Here is a 26,092-nt window from a genome sequence, read left to right on the forward strand (position 1 = left end):
TTTCAGCTTTTCATTTTTAATACATTTGTTAAAATTTGTCAAAACATAATTCCACTTTGACATTATGGGGTACTGTGTGTAGGCCAGTGACACAATCTCAATTTAAACCATTTTAAATTCAGGCTGTAACAACAAAATGTGGAAAAAGTCTAGGAGTGTGAAGACTTTGTGAAAACACAGTATATACGAACACCCTGAGAACATTATTTGGGTAAAGACAGGACATTAAGTTATGCATTTCCATTTTAGTCATTTAGCAGACACTCTTATCCATAGCATCTTATAGTGAGTGCATACTTCATACTTTTTCATACTGGTTACCCGTGGGCATCAAACCCACAAAGTGCCATGCCCTACCAACTGAGCCACACTATTTGGCTGCACTTGGACAGGTTAGAAGAGGCACTTCGTGATTTGCAGAGATTATATATATTGAGACATAAAAGCCAGAATACTTATTTTGACATGGGTGTTGTCAGAATTTCAAAAAGAAACTAAACGTAATAGTGTACAGTTCACAGCTTTTCTGTGCCAAACAAAGGCAGCTTTTAGTGAACCCTCACAGGAAAATCAATACAATATAATGTTAAGGCATTAGGCCTACTATTTACCACTAAACTACACTACATGACCAAATGTATGTGGGACACCTGCTTGTCGAACATCTCATTCCAATATCATGGGCATTAACAGTGTTGTGTTCAAGACCACCTAAAGCAAGACCGATTCAAGACCGGGCAAATCGAGTCCGAGTCAAGACCGAGATTGGGAGGGGGACAAGGGGTCCGAGACCGTGTCAAGACCGAGATTGGGAGGGGGACAAGGGGTCCGAGACCGAGTCAAGACCGAGATCGGGAGGGGGACAAGTGGTTCGGGACCGAGTCAAGACCGAGATCGGGACAAGGGGTTCGGGACCGAGTCAAGACCGAGATTGGGAGGGGGACAAGGGGCGAGACCGAGTCAAGACCGAGATCGGGACAAGGGGTTCGAGACCGAGTCAAGACCGAGGCCATGATTGTAATTTTGACAAATCATTACCATAACAAGAGTTCAAAATGTCCAGTATTTCAGTGTTCATATTTCAGAACATATGGATTCTTTAGATGTTCAGAATAGTGAAAAGAATGCATGCTGAAGTAAAATAAAGCCACTACAAATTATTACCAACCCAAACACAGTGGGGAACAATGGGCCTTCTAGAATATTGAGTCATTGAAATTGAAACAATGTACCAGGTCAGCTGTGATTTACAACCTGATAGCAATATTTTTTGGACTACCAAGAAATGTATTGGTGGATTATATTAATTATGCATTGAACTGCCTCCATCTATTCTGCCAACAATGCCTTACTGTACATCATGGAACATTGAGTCAAATATAACCTATTTTTAAAACCTCTTATGAAGTTGGTTTTGTAGCATAACTTGATATTTGTATCAGAACTTGATATTTTTGACAGGTATGATATTATGGTCTGTTTGTTCATATCTGCAAAGTAGTTAAAACACTGTCAGCTTCACTTTAAACTTTAGGTCACTGGTTACTTTGTGTGCTAAACGTGAAATGTTTTTTGCAATGGGAAGGAATAGTACATTTCGATTGGGAAATGCTGTGATTATTATTTGACCCTGCTGGTCATCTATGAACATTTTAACATCTTGAAGAACAATCTGGCCTTTTTAATGACCATGTACACTTATAATATCCACCCGGCACAGCCAGAAGAGGACTGGCCACCCCTCAGAGCCTGGTTCCTCTCCAGGTTTTTTCCTAGGTTCCTGTCTTTCTAGGGAGTTTTTCCAAGCCACCATGCTTCTACATCTGCATTGCTTGCTGTTTGGGGTTTTAGGCTGGGTTTCTGTATAGCACTTTGTGACATCTGCTGATGTAAAAAGGGCTTGATAAATAAATGTGATTGATGAATGGTTGTGTTTTTGTATTCTTATGATTAGGACCTACAGGCTTATTATATCTGAGTTCATGGACTGCTTATCGTTTAACATCATACTGTGTGTGACTGCTGTCTTTCCATCGGCCCTATGCAGTGGTGCCTGGAGAAGTGGGTATACTCTAATTTTGCCAAAAAGTTCCCAAACGACCTGCCCAGCGAAGGAAAGGAACACTGTATGAAAAATCCTATGTTTTCCTATAGATTTATCAGATATTCACTCTCAAAATCACACTATTTTAATTGAAAAAATAAAAAAAGGTCTAAGTCAACAACAATGCTTAAACAACATCAATCTGATTGGACGGCCCTGCCAGGTACTAGCTCTACAGTGGGTGTCTACGCCCCTGATGCAAACAGCGCATGATGACAATTGAGCATCACAAATAGCCTCCTAAGTAAACACATCGGGGTAAAATTTTTGAACACATGGTTTGCGTACCCGTTGTTGCCTTAGTTAGCATTTACTATTAAATCAAATTTTATTTGTCACATACACATGGTTAGCAGATGTTAATGCGAGTGTAGCGAAATGCTTGTGCTTCTAGTTCCGACAATGCAGTAATAACCAACGAGTAATTTACTGGTAGATATCATAAATTGAACCGTCTTTCTTACTTTACCGGCTACCGATGTCATTCTTCTGTGAGCTGCTCCATTTCAAATCCAATTGAGTGCTGCACACTTCTGCTGCCTGCAGATGATATTCCGCTGAAACTAGGCTATATGAGCAGCACGCATGTGCATTTATTTCACGTGCTTTGCGATTGTGTAGGCTACTTTGTGCATGATTTCTCTATTGTACTACATAATTGATAAATCGTACCTCCTCTACACATCATTAGGGAATAAGAAGTGAGTATAAAAAAGTGGTTATATGGTTTATACCTGCGTATACCCTCCACTACACCACTGGTCCTTTGTGTTTTACAAAAAGTGCACTCTCCTACATGAATGTGCTGTTATTACGGTTGCTGGCCTTTCAGAATCACAAACCAGTCACACACTGAAGGCCTGCCTATAGGTTCACAGCTGCACAAACATGTCTCTAATAGATCATGTAAAGATATTAAAGTTTCAAGAAAGGTGTGTATATATTTGGCCTGGCTATGCGGTTTTATGTGCTGACTGAATGGAAGCTGATAATGAGTTTTTTAGCAGTTTTAAAAGATAGCAGTTTTGAAACTGCAGTCGACTGGTATTTCGGACGCAGTAATTGCAGAATTACTGCAGTTATACTGCACTGTAACTGCAGTCACACTGCAAAATTACTGCAGTAAAAAAAAACGTATTTTGGACGCAGTATACTGGAGTTATACTGGCTCTAACTACAGTTATACTGCACTCTGACTGCAAACATTTTTCTGGTCTTGAGAAGACATTACTAGTCCTCACTGTCTGAGACAAGACCGACAGCGAGACAAGACCAAGACACTCAATATGTGATCTCCAGACCGGACTCAAGACTGAGACAGGTCTTGAGTACGACAACACTAGGCATTAATATGGAGTTGGTCCCCCCTTGCTGCTATAACAGCATCCACTCTTCTGGGAAGGCTTTCCACTAGATGTTGGAATATTGCTGCAGGGACTTGCTTCCATTCAGCCAAAGGAGCATTAGTGTGGTCAGGCACTGATGTTGGGCAATTAGGCCTGGCTCGCAGTCACGTTCCAATTCATCCCAAACGTGTTCGATGGAGTTGAGGTCAGGGCTCTGTTCAGGCCAGTCAAGTTCTTCCACACCGATCTCAACAAACCATTTCTGTATGGACCTCGCTTTGTGCACAGGGGCATTGTCATGCAGAAAAAGTTAATGGCCTTTCCCAAACTGTTTCCACAAAGTTGGAAGTATAGAATCGTCTAAAATGTCATTGTATGCTGTAGTGTTAATATTTCCCTTCACTGTAACAAAGGGGCCTAGCCTAGCATGAAAAACAGCCCCAGACCATTATTTCTCCTCCACCAAACTTTACAGTTGTCACTATGCATTGGGGCAGGTAGCGTTCTCCTGGCATCCGCCAAACCCAGATTCGTCCGTCGGAATGCCAGTTGGTGAAGCGTGATTCATCACTCCAGAGAATGCGTTTCCACTGATCCAGAGTCCAATGGCGGCGAGCTTAACACCACTCTAGCTGATGCTCGGTATTGAGCATGGTGATCTTAGGCTTGTGTGCGGCTGCTCGGCCATGGAAACCCATTTCATGAAGCTCCCGACAAACAGTTATTGTGCTGACATTGCTTCCAAAGGCAGATTGGAACTCGGTAGTGAGTGTTGCTACCAAGAACAGACAATTTTTGCGTGCTACGCGCTTCAGCGCTCGGTTTTCCCGTTCTGTGAATTTGTTTGGCCTTGTTTGTTTGGCGGCTGAGCCGTTGTTGCTCCTAGGTATTTTCACTTCACAATAAGCAGCACTAACAGTTGACCGGAACAGCTCTAGCAGGGCAGAAATGTTACTAACTGACTTGTTGGAAAGGTGGCATCCTATGATGGTGCCACATTGAAAGTCACTAAGCTCTTGAGAAAAGCCATTCTACTGCCAATGTTTGTCTATGGAGATTGCATGGCGGTGTGCTCGATTTTATACACCTGTTAGCAATGGGTGTGGCTGAAAGCGCAAATCTACTAATTTGAAGGGGTGTCCACATACTTTTGTATATATAGTGCAGTTTCTACAGTTTATAGAGTGCAAATGTTACATTTTGCAGTATTGGCATTTCAGTGCTGTATTCTTTAAAAAAAAGTCCAACAGGCGCCTCTCTCTCTCAGACAGTCTTGAAGCTGATGAGGTAGTCAGGGTAGGCCCCTGCATCCCAGAACACCACATAAATAAAGGGATTCTGCAGGTCATTGACAGCACAGTCATGCAGGCCCTGATGGAGATCAGTTGGGTTCAGAAGGTTCGGCTCCTTCATGCCCCGCACCCCTAGGCAGGGGTTACCCACTAGCACCCTGGCACGGTACATGTACTTAAGCCCACTGGCGTCTGGGTTGGAGTAGGCATCCTGGCACGAGTACCACGTCTCTTTGGCAAAGTAGGTCCCATCCCCGTAAACAGTAGCTGAAACCAAAGAAAATCCAAAAGAAACAGAATGATTCAAGAAAGTTTCAAGAAGTTAAATATGGAATGAAATGGAGGGTTTCACGACAGGAATCTATAATGACGAGACCGTTTTTTAAGTGATAATTTGTTTGAATCTTTGTTTGATTAAGCTCTACAGTGCATTACTGTTATGTGAATGGAGAGGACAGTGTAAGAGTTGATAAAGAATGTTCTTTACCGTTTCTCCCACAGAAGCTCCTATTGAAACCACAGGCATTGATTTTCTGACAGATGTCTTTGGTGGTGCCATGGTAAAGGTTCAGCTCATTCTTGTTTTTAGGATACTTCTTATCCAACGCCTGTTTCTTCACTGCGTACCTCTGCCACTGGTCCTTGCTCTGAATCCTCTGGATCTGTTGATAAAGCATTATAGATATTGTCAGTAATACAAGCACTACATTCATCTCCTGGTTGTATATAATCTACACTGAACAAAAATATAAAAGCAATATGTAAAGTGTTGGTCACGTTTCATGAGGTGAAATAAAAGATCCCAGAAATGTTCCATATACACAAAAAGCTTATTTCTCTAAAATGTTGTGCACAAATTTGATTACACCTGTTAGTGAGCATTTCTCCTTTGACATGCTTATCCATGAACCTGACATGTGTGGCATATCAAGAAGCTGATTAAACAACATGGTCATTACAAAGGTGCACCTTGTGCTGGGAACAATAAAAGGCCACTCTAAAATGTGCAGTTTTGTCACACAACACAATGTCACAGATGTCTCAAGTTTTGAGGGAGCGTACAATTGGCATGCTGACTGCAGGAACGTCCACCAGAGCCGTTGCCTAATAATTTAATGTTCATTTCTCTATCATAAGCTGCCTCCAACACCATTTTAGAAAATTTGGCAGTAAGTCCAACCGGCCTCACAACCGCAGACCATGTGTAACCACGCCAGCCCAGCCAGGACCTCCACATCTGGCTTCTTCACCTGTGGGATCGTCTGAGAACAGCCACCCGGACAGCTGATGAAACTGTGGGTTTTGCAAACTGTCAGAAACCATCTCAGGGAAGCTCATCTGCGTGCTTGTCGTCCTCAACAGGGTCTTGACCGGACCGCAGTTCGGCGTTGTAACCGACTTAAGTGGGCAAATGCCCACTGAAGGCAGCTTCGATGGCCGCTGGCACGCTGGAGAAGTGTGCTCTTCACGGATTAATCCAGGTTTCAAATATACTGGGCAGATAGCGTGTATGGCGTGGTGTGGGTGAGCGGTTTGCTGATGTCAACGTTGTGAACAGAGTGCCCCATGGTGGGGTTATGGTATGGGGAGGCATAAGCTATGGAAAACGAACACTGTTGCATTTTATCCATGGCAATTTGAATGCAGAGATACCGTGACGAGATCCTGAGGCCCCGTTGTCGTGCCATTCATCCGCCGCGCCATTCATCCGCCGCCATCACCTCATGTTTCAGCATGATAATGCACGGTCCCATGTCGCAAGGATCTGTACACAGTTCCAGGAAGCTGAAAATGTACCAGTTCTTCCATGGCCTGCATACCCCCCAGACATGTCATCCATTGAGCATGTTTTGGATGCTCCGGATTGACGTGTACGACAGCATGTTCCAGTTCCTGCCAATATCCAGCTTCTTCGCACAGCCATTGAAGAGGAGAGGGACAACATTCCACAGGCCACAATCAACAGCCTGATCAACTGTATGTTAAGGAGATGTGTAGCACTGCTTTAGGCAAATGGTGGTCACACCAGATACTGACTGCTTTGTTCGATCCACCCCCCTACCTTTTTTAAAAAGGTACCTGTGACCAACAAGGTATCTGTATTCCCTAATCCATAGATTAAGGCCTAATTTATTTATTTCAATTGACTGATTACCTTATATGAACTGTAACTCAGCAAAATCTTTGAAATTGTTGCATGTTGCGTTTATACTTTTGTTCAGTGTATATCATATCAGTAATAGTTAATTTACCTGGACAATCTGAACGGTTGATTGTGTTTTAGTATTTGGTTTCTTGGAGGTTGCAACAAATTCCTTCTCTATGCTCTGGTACTCCCCTGAGTTAGGAGCCAGTGTGACTATCTCCAGATCCTTGCCGTCCATTCTGGTCCAGCTACGTGGGAACTGAATGACAGCTGAAAAACAGAAGCATAGAGGAAACCATTGAACAGATCATCAATGTAAAAACTCAGGATCAATTAGTTATTATCAAATACATTTTTATTATTTCAATTCCTATTCTCTTGATGCTCTGTATTATACACTTTTGATAAACTATACATTTGTATGAACTATAAATGATGCTTGACTATAAAGCTTTTCCTAAACATATAACCAAGGTATTACCTGTGTCAGAATCTGCCACAAGGCTCCTTTTGACCCTGGTGATGGTCCCTTTGCTGTCAGTCTGCTGCATTCCGCTCAGATCAACAGTGAATGTCTCCCCCTGGTGGTTATATTTAAAACTCTTGTCTTTCCTGTGGCAGGCCAGCTCCAGGTCATAGCTGAGACTCTGATCCAGCTCTCCCCAGGCCTCTCCCTCTCCGGCCTCCCAGCGCACCGTCTCCCTCATCCTCTTCTCCTCTCCCTCCCGGTTATCCCTGTCCCTCGCCCCCAGCAGATAGTCCCTAATCTGGAGGACAGCGGAAAAAACGTCGTCTTTCTTCCCAGAGACAGTGACTTTGTTTGGGGATGCTACCAGGACACGGACCTGGTTATTCTGGCTCAGGGCCACGATGGCCTGTTTCTGCGGCTCCAGCAGCAGGGGCAGGTGGCTGGAGGGCAGGTCCTGGCTAACGCACTCCTCAGAGACCAGCTCGTCCAGAAGTTTCTTCACCTGAGCCAGGCTGGCAGGGGAAGGCCCGTACACCTCAGCCTCCATACTGGGGAAGACCACCGCTGCTGTGGCGCTGGCCAAACACAGGGCTGGTTTGGTAGGAGCAGGCTGGGCTGGTGTGTTTTCTTTTAACGTTTTTGATAACTTTTTGGCTGTTGTAGAAGTAAATATATACATAAATAATATATGAGAAACATGCATAGTAATACTTGTGGAAAAGATTAAACACCTGGAAAGGCTTAAACACTTGTAAAGAAACTATTTTAAAGGCTTATATAGTCATATTTCTGAAGACGATTAGGTTACTACTAACCAGCAGTCTTGGGTGTCACCTTTTTGAACTTTTTCATAACCTCATCAAAGTCCTTCATCATCTTGGTTTGGAATATAACAATGTGAATCGTTTTAACTGATGGGGTTCCGATGGTTTTCTGTAGCTCAGTTATTGCGTGCAACATTGCATTCCCAACCTCCACTGCTCCCAAGTTACCAGCACCTGTACAGGAGCATAAACATTTGTGTTTTTGGTGCCTAGTGTATTTCTTTATCATTACAGTACATGCAAAGCAAATAATAAATGGCACTTTTAGGTTTTTAACAACGATACTACAATGGTATTATGCCTACCTGTTCCAAGTGCTGGAATAGAGACCGACTGGATTTTCTTGTCTTCACACATCTTCAACACCTTGAGCATGGAGCTGGTGATCTCCTTCTCCTTGGTCTGCCCCACCATGTGAATTATGTGCTTGGCCTGGATGTTTCCAGGTTTGGTCATGACAACACCATCATTGGGTTGGGTCCCTGGGGTCAGAAAATAAATGCATTAGCATGTCTAACTTCTTACACAAACACCACTTTTTTCCCCAGCTACCCATATTTTAATTCTTGTTTACTTTGTTTGTATTTATGGAAGAAATGGAAGACTCATGCCTAAAGCTTTGCACTCGTCCACAACCGACTGTCCAGCTGCTTTTAGAATGGCTCCTGAAACACCTACACAGTGAGGAACAACATGAGTGTAATTATCTTCACCTGAAGACCTTTATGATGAAAGAATATCAGATATGTTTAGCTGATTTGAAAGTTGGAATAGGGATCTTGCCTGAGTTCAGATCGAGGCTTGAGTTTGTACTGCTGACGATGGCGTCTGTTTTCTCCTTAGTGATGTCCCCACATACCACCTTGACCTTCACTGGCCCAATTATTGCTTCAATGGTCTTTCCTGGATAAAGGGTAAAGGTTACAGAGGAAGAATAAGTAGCAGACATCAACTGTCGCAGAATATCACATGCTGTAATACATTGGAACTGTACAAACCTGTCTGGCCACTGCTGCCGTCTCCTTCCCCAGAGCTGGTGTCATCATCATCATCCTCAGAGTCACTGTCATCATCATCATCATCATCACTACAAAGATCATCTTTATCCTGGTTGAGAATCCAAAGAATGGGTTTAAAAACAATAACTATACACAGTAATGTAGACTGAGTGTACAAAACATTAGGAACACATTCCTAATATTTAGTTGCACCCCCATCCCTGTGGAAAGCGTTCCACAGGGATGCTGGCCCATGTTGACTGCAATGCTTCCCACAGTTGTGTCAAATTGGTTGGATGTCCTTTGGGTGGTGGACCATTCTTGATACACATACAGGAAACTGTTGAGCATGAAAAACTCAGCAGTGTTGCAGTTCTTGACACACTCAAACCAGTGCGCCTGGCACCTACTACCATACCCCATTAAAAGACACTTCAAATATTTTGTCTTGCCCATTCACCCTCTGAATGGCACACATACACAATCCATGTCACAATTGTCTCAAGGCTTAAAAATCCTTATTTAACCTGTCTCCCCCCTTCATCTACACTGATTGAATTGGATTTAACATGTGACATCAATAAGGGATCATAGCTTTCACCTGGATTCACCTGGTCAGTCTGTCATGGAAAGAGCAGGTGTTCCTAATGTTTTGTACACTAAGTGTAAGTATACTATACATCCACAGTAGGTCTGAAGTTAAGTTCTATTAACAATGGCAATATTATGACATTATTATTACAAAGTTAGTACATTTTTTATATTTCTTTAAAGCTAGAATCCTTAGCTACATACATTTTTGGACTTATAAAATGAATGATATATACCCATTGATTCTTGAAGAATATAACTTATAAATGCCTCATGAGCTTAGTTGAAATGTTGTACCCCACCAGAACCCAAAATATAAGCTTGTTTTACTCCAATGTTTAGAAACAACATAAACATAAACAAACACTGTTTATCCTCAAAACATGTTTAAAACTATAATTTGAATCATGGATGGCCAGTCCTTGCATCCATAGCTCTGTCTATAGATCTGAGAGTGGTTCTCCAAAATTCTTTGTTATTGTTTCAATTACGGATTCTAGCTTTAACATACCATCTGTCTAGTCTTCCACTGGTTGAGCCCCAGCTGACACTCCTGCAGGACCTTGTCCTCATAGATGACAATGTAGATCAGTTTGATGATGGTAGGAACGAGGCACTGTGATAGATGATCCTGGATGCCCTGGAGGATGGCACCAATGGAGTCTGCACCATTAAGGCCGCCACCTCCTACAATGAGAACGTTTTTTATTAAATGTTTTTGAATCACTGCATTAGCTGTAGCTGAAAAATAGGACAATAGCTGTGGATAACTCAACAAAGTAAAATGCCTGCATGTTGGGAGCCTACAATAACAACTGTTTATAATAACCTGTAATAACACTGAACCACTAATAAACCATTGCCTACCAGTGCCCACAGCAGGGAAGGACACAGTTGTGATCTGTTTGTCCTCACAGCACTTCAGCACCTTGGTGACTCGTAGTGTAGTGTCAGCCACAGAGTGGGGCACCAGCATGTGGAGGATGAAGTCACACTGCAGGGCCCCTCCACTGGTCACCCCTGCTGCATCAGCCCTCAGAGGGCCTGTAGAAATAAAGCAGATGACACACGCAGAGAGACAGAGAGAGAGAAAAGAGTCAGACAGAATGGCTGTGATACACCACAGGGTACATTTTTCCTGAGATGGGAGACACTCACAAATGGTTTTGCACTCCTGTTCAACTGCGCTCCCAGCTGCTTTGAGAATCGCAGCACTAACTCCTGAAGAGAACATGTTTAAAATGAGGTTGTATCCAGTAGGTAGGAAGAAAGTTATATCAACAGAATAAATCATATTTTCCGGAGTGCGCTAGCAATGTAACATTTTATGTCGTTTTTTTTCAGTATACAGACCTCTTGTTAAGCTGATACTTGAGTTGGTGGTATTCACGATACCTCTGACAGTTTCTTGAGTGATGTCGCCTCTCCTCACTTCAATTCTTACACCATGGATTTTAACTAGGGGAGGGAAAAGGTCAACATTTCACCCACACACATTGTGATAATGATACCAATGCACATTTTAAAATAGGACATAATGAATTAATTTCAAATGTAAACAAATATTAATTAATTTCAAATTCAAACAAAGTATCAAAGTCAGACCTTGATTTGGGGGAAGACTGCACTGAGAAGGTGTAGATGTTGATGGAGCCTAGATAAAAACCCATCACCTCTAGTTATCACACTCATCAACAAAACAACAAAACATTTTCAAATGAGCCTTAGGTGAATTAAATCTACCTGCTCGATTTTGTGTGGGCCCAGGTTCCTTTCGTTAAAGTAATCTCTCAAGAGGTCAAAGATCTTTTGCTCAAAGGCCACTATGAAGATGATTTTGATGCTGGATGAAGGCATCTGTGATATGTGGCTCTCCAGTCCTTTTAGTATGGCCTTGATGGAATCTTTGGGCTCAATCCCACCTTTCCCTGAAGCACAAGACATCAGCATCCAAAGTGAGAAATAGATCAATTGAAACAAATAAATTGATTGATTAATCATTACAAGTTACACTGGAATGGAACATTTAGTTTTCCAATATATTTCAGTTGAATCACCTGTGCCAATAGTAGGAATGGACACTGTGACTGCCTTCCTGTGCTCACACAGATTAAGGACCTTCTCTATGGAGGTAGTGATATCTGCAGCATTCTTGGGCCCAACTATCTGAGCTATGTTCTTACAGTTCAGTTTCCCACCACATGAGAGCACAACATCATCGTCCTTCAGGACACCTGGGGAAATTGGGACAAAAAAAATCTGTATTCTGTGATTAAGGTTCAACACTAATGGTCTGGTAGCAAGCTGAATACTATATTATTTCTGGAAATATTCATTTTATAACCTAATCTTATCATATCAAGTATTATCGCTTCACTAAGTCCTCTTGTAAATGGGACTTCCTGGATAAATGAAGGTTGAATTAAAAAGTATACCTTACCAAGTGATTGTACCCTTGTTCTGCATTCATCCACTACTGATTTCCCAGCTTCCTTTAGGATGGCTCCAGACACACCTGTTGAGATAAGACATAAGTTAGAGACTTACCGTACACCGTCAAATGAAAACAAACTGAAAACAAAACGCGTGAACATGTCATTAAAAACATTAAAACACACTTGCCAGAATTAAGATTCAGATGATGGTTGTTGGAATTCACTATGACATCCACTGTCTCTTTGGTGATGTCTCCCTTCTTCAGGATCACTGACACTCCACTAATAATCACTGTTAATAGAATAAAAATGAAGAAAGCAGATCTAATTAAATGACACAATTACCCCAACGAAGACATTCTTTAAAAAAGTAGGCAGCAACAATCAATACATTACAGAATTAAAACACACAACATGATCCAGCCTAAAAAAAGCATTTACACTCCTCCGTAAGAGTCTCCCAAAACTATTTTTCATTAATTCAGTGGCACTAACATATCTAGATGAAGCATGGATTGTAGACTATTCCATGCCTCTGGTGCACAAGAAGAGAATACTGTCTTGCCTAATACTGTGAATGTCCTGGGGACAACCACCTAACAGACCGGGTATGGTAACTGCTGGTGGTGAAGGAGACCAGACTGCAGAGGTAAAGATGGAGTTTACCCAAAAGGGCTTTGTAGATGAACACATACAAATGTAGCTTCCTGTGCATATAAAGTGAGGTCCAACCTACCATTCGGTACAAGGTGCAATGGTGGGTGAGTGATTGGCATCTGTAATAAAGCGCAAGGATGCATGATAAACAGAGTCCAGTCTCTGTAAGACGGAGGAGGTTGCATGCATATACAACAAGTCACCATAATCAATTACAGAGAGAAAAATGTCCTGAACAAGCTTCTTTCTAGCCATAAGCGGGAAGCAAGCCTTATTACGAAAATAAAAACCCAATTTCAATTGAAGCTTCCTCACAAGATTAGCTAAATTAACTTTAAAGGACAACTTGTCATCCAACCATATACCTAGGTATTTGTAGGATGACACTCTTTCAATAGATAAGCCACCAGATGTGACAATGCTAACCTTCTCTGGCAGAGTTCGAGCTCTGGTAAAGGTCATGAATTTTGTTTCTTGTACATTCAAGACCAGTTTGAGACCATTAAGGGAGGCCTGCAGTGACTGAAAAGCAGTCTGGAGCTCTTGAACAGCCTGAACCAGAGAAGGAGAAGATGAATATATGACTGTATCACCTACATTTAGATGTAACTTTTCTGGTTGCATCCCATTTCCCAAATCATTAATAGAAATTGAGAACAACACAGGAGCTAAAATGGAACCCTGGGGCACACCTCTATTCATCTCAAGAAAGCTAGACTTGTGATTGTCAGTATGTACACATTGTGATCTGTCAGAAAAATTGTTCCTAAACCAATTTACTGCCCCTTCACTGAGACCAATGTTACTGAGTCTTCCTAGCAACAATTCATGGTCAAATTAATAAAATGCCTTTGATAAATCCACAAACAGAGCAGCACAATGTTGCTTTTTATCAAGTGCATTAATGATGTAATTTGCCACTGCCATAGCTGCAGTTGTGGTGCTGTGCCCCAATCTAAAGCCAGACTGAACTCTGCTCAGTATGTTATTTTCAATGAAGACGTTTTTTTAACTGAGTTCACTAGGGATTCAGACTTCAGTAATAATACCAGCTGCTATTATTAAGAGGTAGGGATCCAGGTTGTCTGGACCTGCAGACATTTTAGTGTCTATTGCCTTCAGTGCTTTATAGACCTCAGCATAAGAAACAGGCTCAAGCCTGCTCAAGTCTGAGGGTGGTTTTAACCTTCTAGACTATGAATTGTATCAACTCGCTACCCAATGTTTTTACTTGCGACATATACACTGAGTATACCAAACATTAGGAACATTAGGAACAATCCTTGGATGGCTTTTAAGAATTCCCCGATAAATTGGTCCAAATGGAAAACTAAAGGCACAGAAACTGTAAATTATTTGGTAACTGGAAACACATTTAGTTTTGGACTGACCAATGTAGATATTTTCAAATACATGCAAAATAAAAGTTACATATCACAACATTTTTTATTTGAAATCTTTTGGACACTGAGTCAGAAAAGGATGCTCATATGATAGGTAAGATATACAAAACCTGGCAGAGAACATATCCAACTGACAATCTCAGAAAAAATAAATAAACTATTGGAACCAAGACTTAAAAATAATTGATGTTGGCACAAGATGGAGGGAATGTTGGAGCATAACTAATGAAATTAAAGTTAACTAAAATGTCTGCTTAATTCAATATAAACGAATGTATAGAATGTATTATACAAAAGACAAAATTCACAAATTCTACAGCATAACGGTCATGTCTTAAGTGTTAAACTAACAATTACTCAATATTCCATGCTTTCTGGGAATGCTATGAAGTCCAAAGGTTATGGGCGGAACTAGAAAGTTGCCTGTCAGAAATATTACAATGAAAACATACTTCTCATCACGCATCTTGAAAAACCTTATACTAAAAACTTGGAAATCATTTTGTGAGGACAGGGCATGCTATAGGTTTCCTGCAGTATTCAACCGTATGGTATGATTATACAAAAAGTATGGTTGAAGGAACTAACCTTTGATGTCTGAGCCTGGCTTAGCCACTAGGGCTGGTGGTGGATGTGTGTTATGTGGGGCAGTGGCTGCAGAGGGAGCAGTTGGAGTTGTGCCTGTTGCTGTTTTGTTGGTTATTTGTTGTCGACGATAACCCTGTTCAATGAAGTGGACAAGAAGAGGTTTGACTTTCAACAGGAATACTTGACCCCATTTACAATAACACTGCACATTTCCTCCTTTATCAAACCCAACCATGTACCAAGGTTTGACATGGTATGTTAATCACAGGTATAGCCAGGTGGCATTATAAACAAACACTAAACATCGAATGGAATGTTGAGAAGTGGACTTACCTCTCCTTCAATGGCTGACTGGAACTCCCCCACTATCTTGGCATCGGAGTCTATCACAAATATGTTCCTCAGGTGTTGGGGTTTCTGTTTAATGAAACCGAGGACTCCCTTGATAACTGCTGCACAGCTCTCTGTGACGGGAAAACCAAAGGTACCGCACCCCATCGCTGGCATACATATGGAGACACACTTCTTGATGTCTGCTTTCAGTAAACTGTTCTGGACCGTCAACTGTAGATTGATATTTTTAAGAGTTGAGGTGTTCTTCCCCCATACTGGAATCACTGCATAGATGAGGTGCTGAGCTCCAAGGGTGCCTGGGTTGGACAAGACCACATCTCCTGGCTGTAGAGTCTGCCTCTCCTTCAGGAACTTGTCAAACACCTTCCCGATATCAGGCCCACCAATCCGAAGGAACTGCTTGGCGATCGGAGTATCAAAGGACAGACTGCTGCTCAGAGGGCAGATCAAAGCATCTGCAGCATGTTTGGAGATGTTACCCTGACCAACAGTTAAAGTGAAGCAACGTTCAATGTTGTATCTGTATTTCTGACAGTGGGTAATCACTGGTGATAGGTAGAGTTTGCACCCTAAATCCTTGAACTTAGACTGCAGATCCACTTGGTTTTTCTCTAGGACTTTGGACTCTCCGGCTTTGGAGTATGTGTACCTCTCCGTTGTAATTGTACTGACCTGCTGTTTCACTGCATCTACGGCCTCTTTGATTTTATCACTCGCTGCCGTGATCTTCAGACAAGGAGATCCTAGTGTTTTGCATGGCAGTATAGTCACGCCCAGAACCTTGATTTCAGGGACCTCTGAGAGGTTCATGCAAGAGGCCACAAACTCTACTTCCTGGACTGATTTGAGAGAGACATCCACTGTTTCCGGCTTCTTGTTGTCCAGGTATCCCCTCAACTTCCCTGCCACATCTGCCACCACACTGGAGAATCCACAGACTCCAATCTTCTCCTGTGTTACTGAGATGCTGACATTGTGGTTGTTCTTGGTGAATTTGAGGTCGCCATTAAGTATGGCAAAGAACTGTGTCCATTGTTCGCCATTGGTCACATGGGCTTGGTCTGGTGTGAGTTTGATGACTTCCTCTTTGATGACCTCATGTAATGTGTCTTCAGCTCTCTGGATGTCAGCTCTTTCTGCAAGGATCTGGATGGAACCATCACCAAGGAGGAATACAGACGATATGTGGTTCTGGGCAAAATGCTTCCTCTCAAACTTCTTCAGGTCCAGAGATTTCAAAAACTCCATCATAGGCACTGATACATTAAGCAGTCTGGTTTCAACATTCCCCATTGCCTCATGGACAACACCTTCTGCGGTACTCACCTTGTTCTCCAAACCCTTTAGACATATGATGAAACTTTCTTCATCTTTGGAAAACTCCACGTCCACTAGTTTGCCAGAGACAAGATCCCAGATGATCTCAAACTTCTCTTTGGAGTCCAGTGAGATTTTTCTTACTATTGTGTTCCTCTCCATCTGAAGCTCATCACTGACCTTCTTCACCATGTGCTCAATCTTCTCCACAAGGGTCTTCACCTCATTCTGCACTCCTACCACCACAATCTCACCATTGCTCTTCTTGTAAGAGATGCTGGCATCAGAGGATTTGAGACCAAGACAACTATTCTCAACCCTTTCCCAGACCTCCACCGCTGTGGGCAGCTGAACCTCTTTGTATTTCTCTAGCAAGGCCAGAGCCTCTCTCCGGGCAATTCTTCCCCATTTAGGGCCCAGTCTGAGCATGCCCAAGGACTCCTTCTCCATGGTCATGTCCAGCTCCATCTGTGGGGGTTCTGTGATCATATTGAAGGAGATGCTAGCATTGACCTTACGTAGTCCAGTTGTTAAATCCTGCTTGCGGGCTTCATCACATTTAATGAAGTCGAAAAGTGCTGAACTGAGACAAAGGGCTATGTTAGAAGGGATGTCTGATTGGGGAGCTGTTTGCCCTGTTAACGCCTTCTGCAGACTGGAGTAGAATAGCTGAGCTATGAGGTCCACCCCACCGAAATGATGCTTGTGTTCCGCCACCTGATAGGCAACTGAAATAAGGTGAACAGAGGGCAGAATTATTTACTGAACACGTTAGCTTAAAACGTCATCCTATTTCTAGAGGATAATGTAATTGAAAAGGGGCCTACCATGACAGTCTTCAAAGGTGATGACCATGCTCTTGCCCTTGGTAACCCAGATCTGGGACTTGATATCTCCTCCTTTGCTCCTTTTGCTGGAGAAGTAGAGATTGAGGGCCTCCTCCACTCCTCCTTTGATTTGGCTCATGTCTCCCTGGACAAGCACAGAGTCTGTCAGCTCTAAACGACACGCCCCGATCTCCATGCCCTGGAACTTCTTTGATGAACATTTCCTAAGGAAGGACTTTATGTCTGCATAACATAAAATGTTAATAGTTAGATTAGTATTGTATGCCGTTTTTTGGTCATTGAACTTAATTTAATGGCGTAATATTAGAGATATTGTGTATACATCTTTTTGATGTATCTGTGGACCCACCAATGTTCTGTTTGAAGCTGACCACTACTCTGTCTCCATCGTCCATGATCTCCCAGGCATGCTCAGCCCCTTGGCTGCAGCTGCCGATGAACAGAGAGATGATGTCGCACTTGCAGCTCTCATTAAACCCAGTCAGGACGAAGCGCCTGTTGTCCAGTTTCCCTTCCACAGCAGTCTCATTGTACACCTCCACAGAAATGCCATACTGATGCTCCTTCTTGGCAAGGACTTTCTCTGCATCTGACAGGAGGTAAAGAATTTATTGGTGGGCATGATTGTCCAAACAGACTCAAGAAATAAACTCATATGATGTTCACCTGTTGATATAAGTAGATGACATGTAATGTAACAATGTAAATTCTCTAAAATGCAAAGACTCAAATAGCAGCCATTGTGTTCTTGTGACTGGGAAGGAAGCATTTCCTCATGACCCCTATTCCCAGCTGAGATGAGACATTCCATTTTACAGTCATAGCAAAGTAACCTCTGAATGATAAACAAGTATGGCAGATCTAATTACAGTGTTTATTCCAACAGGCACAAAGTGGAAATGTACACTGATTACAGTAAAATAAATCCAAGTGCGTGGTTAATAACTCCCACATACAGTAAATCCACAATATAATATTAATTTGAGGAAAGAATTTTTTTATTATATAAGTCTATGTAAAATAACTCCTTACCTGACTGAAAGGACAGTTTGAGGATCCAGCTATTCTTGCCATGTCTTGTAATGCTGACCCCTTCTTCTTCCGATGCAAACTGGTCAAAATACAATTTAAGGAGCTCCTTTTCGAGTTCCTTGGTGGTTCTAACAAGCAGTGTATATGTGTCTGCTTTAATATCCTTATCCTCCACTGAATCTGAAAAATAAACAGAAAGACACACACACACACACACACACACACACACACACACACACACACACACACACACACACACACACACACACACACACACACACACACACACACACACACACACAGAGCGAGAGAAAGAGAAAGAGAGAATTGACATGAATGTGATTCCCATATTGATGTTATATATTGATGAATAAGTGTCTTTATGAATATCAGTCTTACCTGCTTGACTATCTGACACTGGCTGCTACATCACAGATAAAGACAGGCACAGAAAAACACATGTCAAAATATTGTAATATGGCAAACTTGCAATATATGCAATATAACAAATAAACAAATGCTCACCTTCTCTTTGGTGTTGAGTGCAGATTTCCCCACAAGAGTCAGATTGTCTCTTTTTGGTAAGAGAGGTGGTTTAATATTCTTCACTTTTGTTTCACCGCCATTCTCTTTCAGTTTCACTTGAAGCTCAACCACCCCAATGGGTTTTTTAAAATCTATCTTATGATCTCTTTTAGCCAACACTTTCTGCAGAGCTGGGGAAATGATCAAATACCATCATTAGGTACAGTATATGTAGTCTTGGCCTAATTAATCCATTGTACAAAACCAGATTCTGCTGTTTTGGCTCCTAAGACATTACATTACTGAACACAATCTTGGTGCTTCAGAACTTTGTCAAAATACTTAGATTGTTTACATTAACTGTTTATCACAATACTTCAGATATAGGCCTGGGCACAATAGATACACTGTATAATTAGGCTAATTTATTCACAATCAGATTGTGTCTAAATTGACAGCATGTAAATATCTTGATTTCAAAATATTTTTATAATTACATGCATCTTCGAGGTAAACGAGCAGAGCCTTCTTCTTGTCCCCAGGATAGTCTTGAATTTGTAATACCTCTCCTCCAGACCTTCTTTTGTTTTTGAAGTACAAATCCAACTTGGATCTAATTTTGTCTAGGTCGTCTGGCAGACCCTCCAAAATCACTGTTTTTTCCGTCATTATTCAGACAATTAGGTCGACCTATATTGATTGAAACATGATAATATTTGTATGACTCTTATTTCAGAAACTTTGATTGCTCACCTGTCCTGTTGAAGTGACAGTTCGTGTCTCAGGGGAAAGACGATTCTGAAATTCGACACTAATAACACTTCGGTTATTATGGAAAACCCGTGCTAATATGTTGTGTTGTGCCCTGATGGTTGCGCCCTGTATAGTGCATAAAATAACTTTCACTTTTGATTTTAACCTCGTGACTTCGAGGAACTTGGAAGTATTACTGAACAAGAAAGAGAATCGGTTCTCCACTGAGGTAAAGCCAGTTTCAAATGGGATATTCGACGGATATTCGCGCTTTCAAACCACTTGAGTCACAGACTCCAAATAAGTGTCATGATATTGGAAAAATTGCGCACAACATTGAACAGGTCTTATTTTCACGATTTGGACATTCATTCGCTCTCCAAAGCTAATAAACATGTGGAAATGTGAGCAGCATTTTGTATTCCTAGATGAATTAGTTAGGGAGCCTAAACAATGTTTAAACTTTTTTACATTCGAATTTCAATAGCTCCTTGGTCATGTGACCTATTTGACTCAAACAAGGTTCAGAATGTCCACTCAGTGGGCCTACACATTGCACACCCCTTAGTTTGTCCATTTTCATCTCACACGTTTTTACATAAATGTTTTAAAATTCAAAATTTCAATAGCTCCTTGGTCATGTGACCTAATGACTTCAAACAAGGTTCAGAATGTACACTCAGCGGGCCTACACATTGCAGACCTTTTAGTTTGTCTATTTTCATCTCACGCAATTTTTCTGTGTTTTTCAATGTTTCTAATTTCAATAGCTCCTACAAAAATAACTGACTTCAAACAAGGTTCAGAATGTCCACCCCTCTGTCAATTTGACCGGCAGGCTGTAACAACAGATTGCTTTGATATGAACTTAATATGAGGGGACTAAAAAGAAACAAACACTCACAGTATTGACTCTGCTGGCTTCAGATCTATGCCCAGATCCCTGAGAAGAAAGTGAAGTTTACCAGTAAGGAGAACGAGGGCAGCGATGACAGCGGTCAGTGCATCAAGGAAAAAGGTACAGATATGAACAGACAAAGGGACCATGTCTTCTCATTTTGGATTAGCCTTTGATATATAATAGGCTAGATCACTTACTTTTGTGGCTTGATAAAGGACAAATTAATGTATAGTAATGTACTGTACAAATCAGATTTGATCCTATTCCAGAGTTATCTATGTTCATTGTATGTGTAATACTGGGATTCCCCTTTTTTCCCTAGTGGCAGCCCAGATCCTGAAGATGGCCAAGTGCACTGTGTCCTGTGACAAAGACAAGGTGTATATGAAGCCTAAAAGCCTTACACTGGACCCCTCTGTCAAGTTTGAGGTACAGTAGTTCACACAATTAATGTTATAATTAAGTACCTTGAAGACATTAAAGAGTGACTGCCTTTAAAAAGCAACAAATCCCTTTGAAAATGGACTATGTGGCATCGATTCGAGTCAGAAACAGTTATTCTACTGTCAAAATTGACTACAAAGTGTAAATAGGTTAACTTTTGGTCATAAAGTCAGTCTCTTCTAAAACTGAGTTTGGAACATCTGTGCGTCACAACGGGTAAATGAAGCTTGGGTTTTGATTTGATGATGTCCATTTGCCCACTAAGATGGGGTGAACAGCTGCGGTGGTTGCTCTATCCAATAGCATAGACAGTGAGACACACCTGACCAGCACCTCCAACTTTGTTTTCATAAGACAAAACGTTGCACATTTTCTGACTTGAGAAATAATGCACCAAACACCTTAGTTAGATGTAAAACTAAAACATCCTTGGCAAAAACATCATTATGGTTATTTTGAGGAAGTGAAATAGGCTTCCGTGCCTACAGTGTCTCATGGGGGACAAACGTCAATAACCAAATGGGGATGAAACACACCTCCAAAACTGAAATCTCGTTTTTCTAATGAGCAACAGACAAACACACGTGCCAATCGGTGTGTTTAGTGGCCCTTAAAAGACAATCTCCTCTACTTGATAATGATTTCATTTACCAAGGAGTCTGTGTGTGTGCTAGGCTAGGGAATAACCGTCTTTACTGCAAAGTGTAACGGCATGTTCCAATCTACTTTGAGTTAGGAGTTAGGGGTACGTTCAAGAAAATTTGTCCACCATTACTTATATTATGGCTGATTTAGTGCTGTACTGTTGACAAGGTGGCACACTGTGAACAAGGTTTGTGGCTGTCACTGTGCAGGTGCACCTTGATGTCTCCACAAAGACAGTCAACTTCTCCAATGTCCCCCCCCCCCCCTTCCCAATGCCTGAGGAGCAAATGAGAGATTGTTTGGAGATTAGCTTCTCCAAGCCCAGTTGAGGGGGAGGAGAGGTGGAGAGGTTGGACTATGACATGTACTCTGGGAAAGGAAAAATCACCTTCCTCAACACTGGAGGTACAGTAGATCTATTCTATTAATCATTAGTGTGTGTGTGTGTGCATGTTCACTCACACTGCACACTGCCTTAACCCATCTGGACAAGAGGAATACCTACGTAAGAATGCTGTTCATCGACTACAGCTCAGCATATAACACCATAGTACCCTCCAAACTCGTCATTAAGCTCGAGACCCTGGGTCTCGACCCCGCCCTGTGCAACTGGGTCCTGGACTTCCTGACGGGCCGCCCCCAGGTGGTGAGGGTAGGAAACAACATCTCCACCCCGCTGATCCTCAACACTGGGGTCCGCACAAGAGTGCGTTCTCAGCCCTCTCCTGTTCTCCCTGTTCACACATGACTGCGTGACCATGCACACCTCCAACTCAATCATCAAGTTTGCAGACGACACTACAGTGGTAGGTTTGATTACCAACAACGACGAGATGGCCTACAGGGAGGAGGTGAGGGCCCCCGGAGTGTGGTGTCAGGAAAATAACCTCACACTCAATGTCAACAAAACAAAGGAGATGATCGTGGACTTCAGGAAACAGCAGAGGGAGCACCCCCCTATCCACATTGACGGGACAGTAGTGGAGAAGGTGTAAAGTTTTAAGTTCCTCGGCGTACACATCACGGACAAACTGAAATGGTCCACCGACACAGACAGCGTGGTGAAGAAGGTCTGCACCTGAGGTCTGAACAACGCATCACCGGGGGCAAACTACCTGCCCTCCAGGACACCTACACCACCCGATGTCACAGAAAGGCCAAAAAGATCATCAAGGACAACAACCACCCGAGCCACTGCCTGCTCACCCCGCTATCATCCAGAAGGCGAGGTCAGTACAGGTACATCAAAGCGGGGACCGAGAGACTGAAAAACAGCTTCTATCTCAATGCCATCAGACTGTTAAACAGCCATCACTAACATTGAGTGGCTGCTGCCAACATACTGACTCAACTCTAGCCACTTTAATAATGGAAACATTTATGTAATAAATTTATCACTAGCCACTTTAAACAATGCCACTTTATATAATGTTTACATACCCTACATTACTCATCTCATATGTATATACTGTACTCTATACCATCTACTGCATCTTGCCTATGCCGTTCGGCCATCACTCATTGTGAAATTGTTAGATTACTTGTTAGATATTACTGCATGGTCGGAACTAGAAGCACAAGCATTTCGCTACACTCGCATTAACATTTGTTAACCATGTGTATGTGACAAATAACATTTGATTTGATTTGTGAGTGCAGTATTCAACATGGTTAAGCAGAGAAGAAAATATAATTTTTGTCTACTATGTGGCAGAGAGTCTGGCCCTGAAAAGGAAGTACAGTGTGGATGTCGACCGTGAAGTGAACGTTGGCCTCGTTTACAGTTACCAGCTGAAGAAGTTTTTGGTAAGATAAATGATATTCACTAATCTTTCCCCTGTCATTTATTTATGTACTGTATGTCATAAGCATTGCCCAATCAGGCACCACATGCTACTTTATTGGGTTATATATTCTCTGTTGGAGCAGGACATTAACACATGCCTATCTACTGTGTGGTAGTCTCCTGTGACAGAATGCTAACAGAAATCCAGACTTGGTTCTGGTTGTGTTTCGAAATTAACACTGGAACTTTTCTCCACTCTGTTATTCCAGACGTTCTGCGGTACTCCGAAGCGCACCATCCTCCTGAACCATATAGAAGACACCCTGGATGAGGAGGACCTGCGGGACTACCTGGAGATTCACTTCCAGAATCCCAGTAACTACGGTGGGGAGCTGGAGTGCATCAAGCACGTCTCCAGGGGCAAGCAGGTGAAAGCCTTCTTCACTGAGGATGCCGCTGAGGTGGAGGCCTAACATTAACACTAACTGCCATCCTCTTACAGTACATCTATACTCATGTTCCTTAGTACTTGGTACCACAGGAATATGCCTTAGAAATTATGCATTAATCAGCATTCACCATGAACTCTACACCCCACTGACATTTAGCACTATATGATGCCAAAACGGATATGTAAGTCTTATACAAAGTTTAATGGTTTTCTGTAGGAGACAGATGGCTGTGGAATGTGTTGGGGGAGACAGGTGGAGATCTTTGAATTAGGCCTCAAGGGGGTTGAGTTCAGGTCAGTTTCCCTTAGGCGAGAAACAATGGTTTATTATCCTATCACTTCGTCTTCCTGTCGGACCATAAAACATAAATAAAATACCAGGGTATAGTGATGTAGTAAATTAATGTCACCAGGTGTGGAGGTGTAACTAGGGTATAGTGATGTAGTAAATTAATGTCACCAGGTGTGGAGGTGTAACTAGGGTATAGTGATGTAGTAAATTAATGTCACCGGGTGTGGAGGTGTAACTAGGGTTTAGTGATGTAGTAAATTAATGTTACCAGGTGTGTAGGTGTAACCAGGGTGTAGTGATGTAGTAAATGAATGTCACCAGGTGTGAAGGTGGAGGTGTAACTAGGGTGTAGTGATGTAGTAAATGAATGTCACCAGGTGTGGAGGTGTAACCAGGGTATAGTGATGTAATAAATTAATGTCACCGGGTGTGGAGGTGTAACTAGGGTGTAGTGATGTAGTAAATGAATGTCACCAGGTGTGGAGGTGTAACCAGGGTATAGTGATGTAATAAATTAATGTCACCGGGTGTGGAGGTGTAACTAGGGTGTAGTGATGTAGTAAATGAATGTCACCAGGTGTGGAGGTGTAACCAGGGTATAGTGATGTAATAAATTAATGTCACCATGTGTGGAGGTGGAGGTGTAACTAGGGTGTAGTGATGTAGTAAATGAATGTCACCAGGTGTGGAGGTGTAACCAGGGTGTAGTGATGTAGTAAATGAATGTCACCATGTGTGGAGGTGTAACCAGGGTGTAGTGATGTAGTAAATGAATGTCACCATGTGTGGTGGAGGTGTAACTAGGGTGTAGTGATGTAGTAAATGAATGTCACCAGGTGTGGAGGTGGAGGTGTAACCAGGGTATAGTGGTGTAGTAAATTAATGTCACCAAGTGTGGAGGTGGAGGTGTAACCAGGGTGTAGTGATGTAGTAAATTAATGTCACCAGGTGTGGAGGTGTAACCAGGGTGTAGTGATGTAGTAAATTAATGTCACCATGTGTGGAGGTGGAGGTGTAACCAGGGTGTAGTGATGTAGTAAATTAATGTCACCGTGTGTGGAGGTGGAGGTGTAACCAGGGTATAGTGATGTAGTAAATTAATGTCACCATGTGTGGAGGTGGAGGTGTAACCAGGGTATAGTGATGTAGTAAATTAATGTCACCAGGTATGGAGGTGGAGTTGTAACCAGGGTGTAGTGATGTAGTAAATGAATGTTACCAGGTGTGGAAGGGGACCTACTGACAGTGTGAAACAGAATAATGTGATGTCTGTGGTTGACACCAACTAGAAGTACTGAGGGACTTAAATTGGGATGCAGAGCTGACGTCCTGTCTTCATGAGGCCTCTTCCTAACAACCAAAACGTCAGTGAAGGTCTTTACAATAAATGCATTTTTGGAGCAAACATATTATACAAGAAGAATAGTTGGAAAATATCCCTACAATTCGTCCATAACAATTGGCTTATTTCTCTTTACTTTCTCTTTACTTTTTCACCAGCTACACTAAAACCTGGTGTTTCCAGTGTTCTGTACCACAGTGGTCTCTACTGGCATGTCAACAGCACTGGTGTGGTTAACTTTCACAGCAGCGTACTGGACATCCTCCTCCTGTTTCTGGGGTTGAGACGGTTGGGCAGTGGAGTATTCAGGCACTTCCTGGTTTCTGTGTTGGGTGCTGGCGCAGTGAACGTTATCCTGGTTGTCTGTGTCCACTGTCGGTGCTGCAGTATGGGTCATGGCCATGCCTGAGATGTTGTCATACACGGGACTAGAGTCTCCCTGATGAGAGAGGACAGACAACATGAGGGTTGAAAAATAAAGTAATACCACAGTCATTGAGTCCATCTCTTCAAAGACCACTTTAGTTCTCAGTCAACTGATTCCAACAC

General features: G+C 42.2%; 2 protein-coding genes and 1 pseudogene across 4 annotated transcripts in view; 1 reads left to right on the forward strand and 2 right to left on the reverse strand.

Moving 5' to 3' along the window:
- Positions 1-19,800, reverse strand: LOC139546758 (protein mono-ADP-ribosyltransferase PARP14-like). Of its 2 annotated transcripts, none has more exons than XM_071355507.1 (26): positions 19,427-19,800; positions 18,930-19,120; positions 18,804-18,825; positions 18,405-18,584; positions 17,722-17,961; positions 17,352-17,594; positions 15,187-17,252; positions 14,854-14,986; positions 12,393-12,497; positions 12,211-12,285; positions 11,828-12,004; positions 11,514-11,698; positions 11,376-11,424; positions 11,124-11,228; positions 10,929-10,991; positions 10,638-10,814; positions 10,282-10,457; positions 9,180-9,288; positions 8,965-9,084; positions 8,793-8,855; positions 8,487-8,663; positions 8,173-8,355; positions 7,370-8,011; positions 6,995-7,158; positions 5,230-5,404; positions 1-5,009 (listed from the first exon to the last, which is right to left on the reverse strand). In XM_071355507.1, exons 1-26 carry the CDS (start codon positions 19,596-19,598, stop codon positions 4,714-4,716), a joined length of 6,288 nt encoding a protein of 2,095 aa, XP_071211608.1. In that variant the 5' UTR covers positions 19,599-19,800; the 3' UTR covers positions 1-4,713. The 2 variants fall into 2 exon arrangements, with proteins under 2 accessions (XP_071211608.1, XP_071211607.1); XM_071355506.1 differs by having other exon boundaries at positions 18,804-18,828.
- LOC139547113 (N-myc-interactor-like) lies at positions 19,798-26,038 on the forward strand (annotated as a pseudogene).
- The window catches only part of LOC139546760 (B-cell receptor CD22-like), a 4,878-nt gene continuing 2,512 nt past the window's right edge, over positions 23,727-26,092 (reverse strand). For both annotated transcript variants that reach the window (XM_071355513.1, XM_071355514.1), the window contains one exon: positions 23,727-25,982. In XM_071355513.1, coding sequence (XP_071211614.1) covers positions 25,707-25,982 — 276 coding nt within the window. In that variant the 3' untranslated portion in view covers positions 23,727-25,706. The remainder of the gene's footprint in view (positions 25,983-26,092) is intronic.

The sequence above is a fragment of the Salvelinus alpinus genome, chromosome 20, assembly GCF_045679555.1.
Source record: "Salvelinus alpinus chromosome 20, SLU_Salpinus.1, whole genome shotgun sequence".
Taxonomy (NCBI): domain Eukaryota; kingdom Metazoa; phylum Chordata; class Actinopteri; order Salmoniformes; family Salmonidae; genus Salvelinus; species Salvelinus alpinus.

Excerpts from the sequence above, each read along its gene's own strand:
- LOC139546758 (XM_071355506.1), bottom strand. The coding sequence starts at position 19,598 with ATGACGGAAAAAACAGTGATTTTGGAGGGTCTGCCAGACGACCTAGAC. Across the intron at positions 8,856-8,964 it reads AAGCCTCGATCTGAACTCAG|GTGTTTCAGGAGCCATTCTA; the intron begins GCAAGATCCCTA and ends CTCACTGTGTAG. Across the intron at positions 8,012-8,172 it reads GGTGACACCCAAGACTGCTG|CCAAAAAGTTATCAAAAACG; the intron begins GTTAGTAGTAAC and ends CTTCTACAACAG.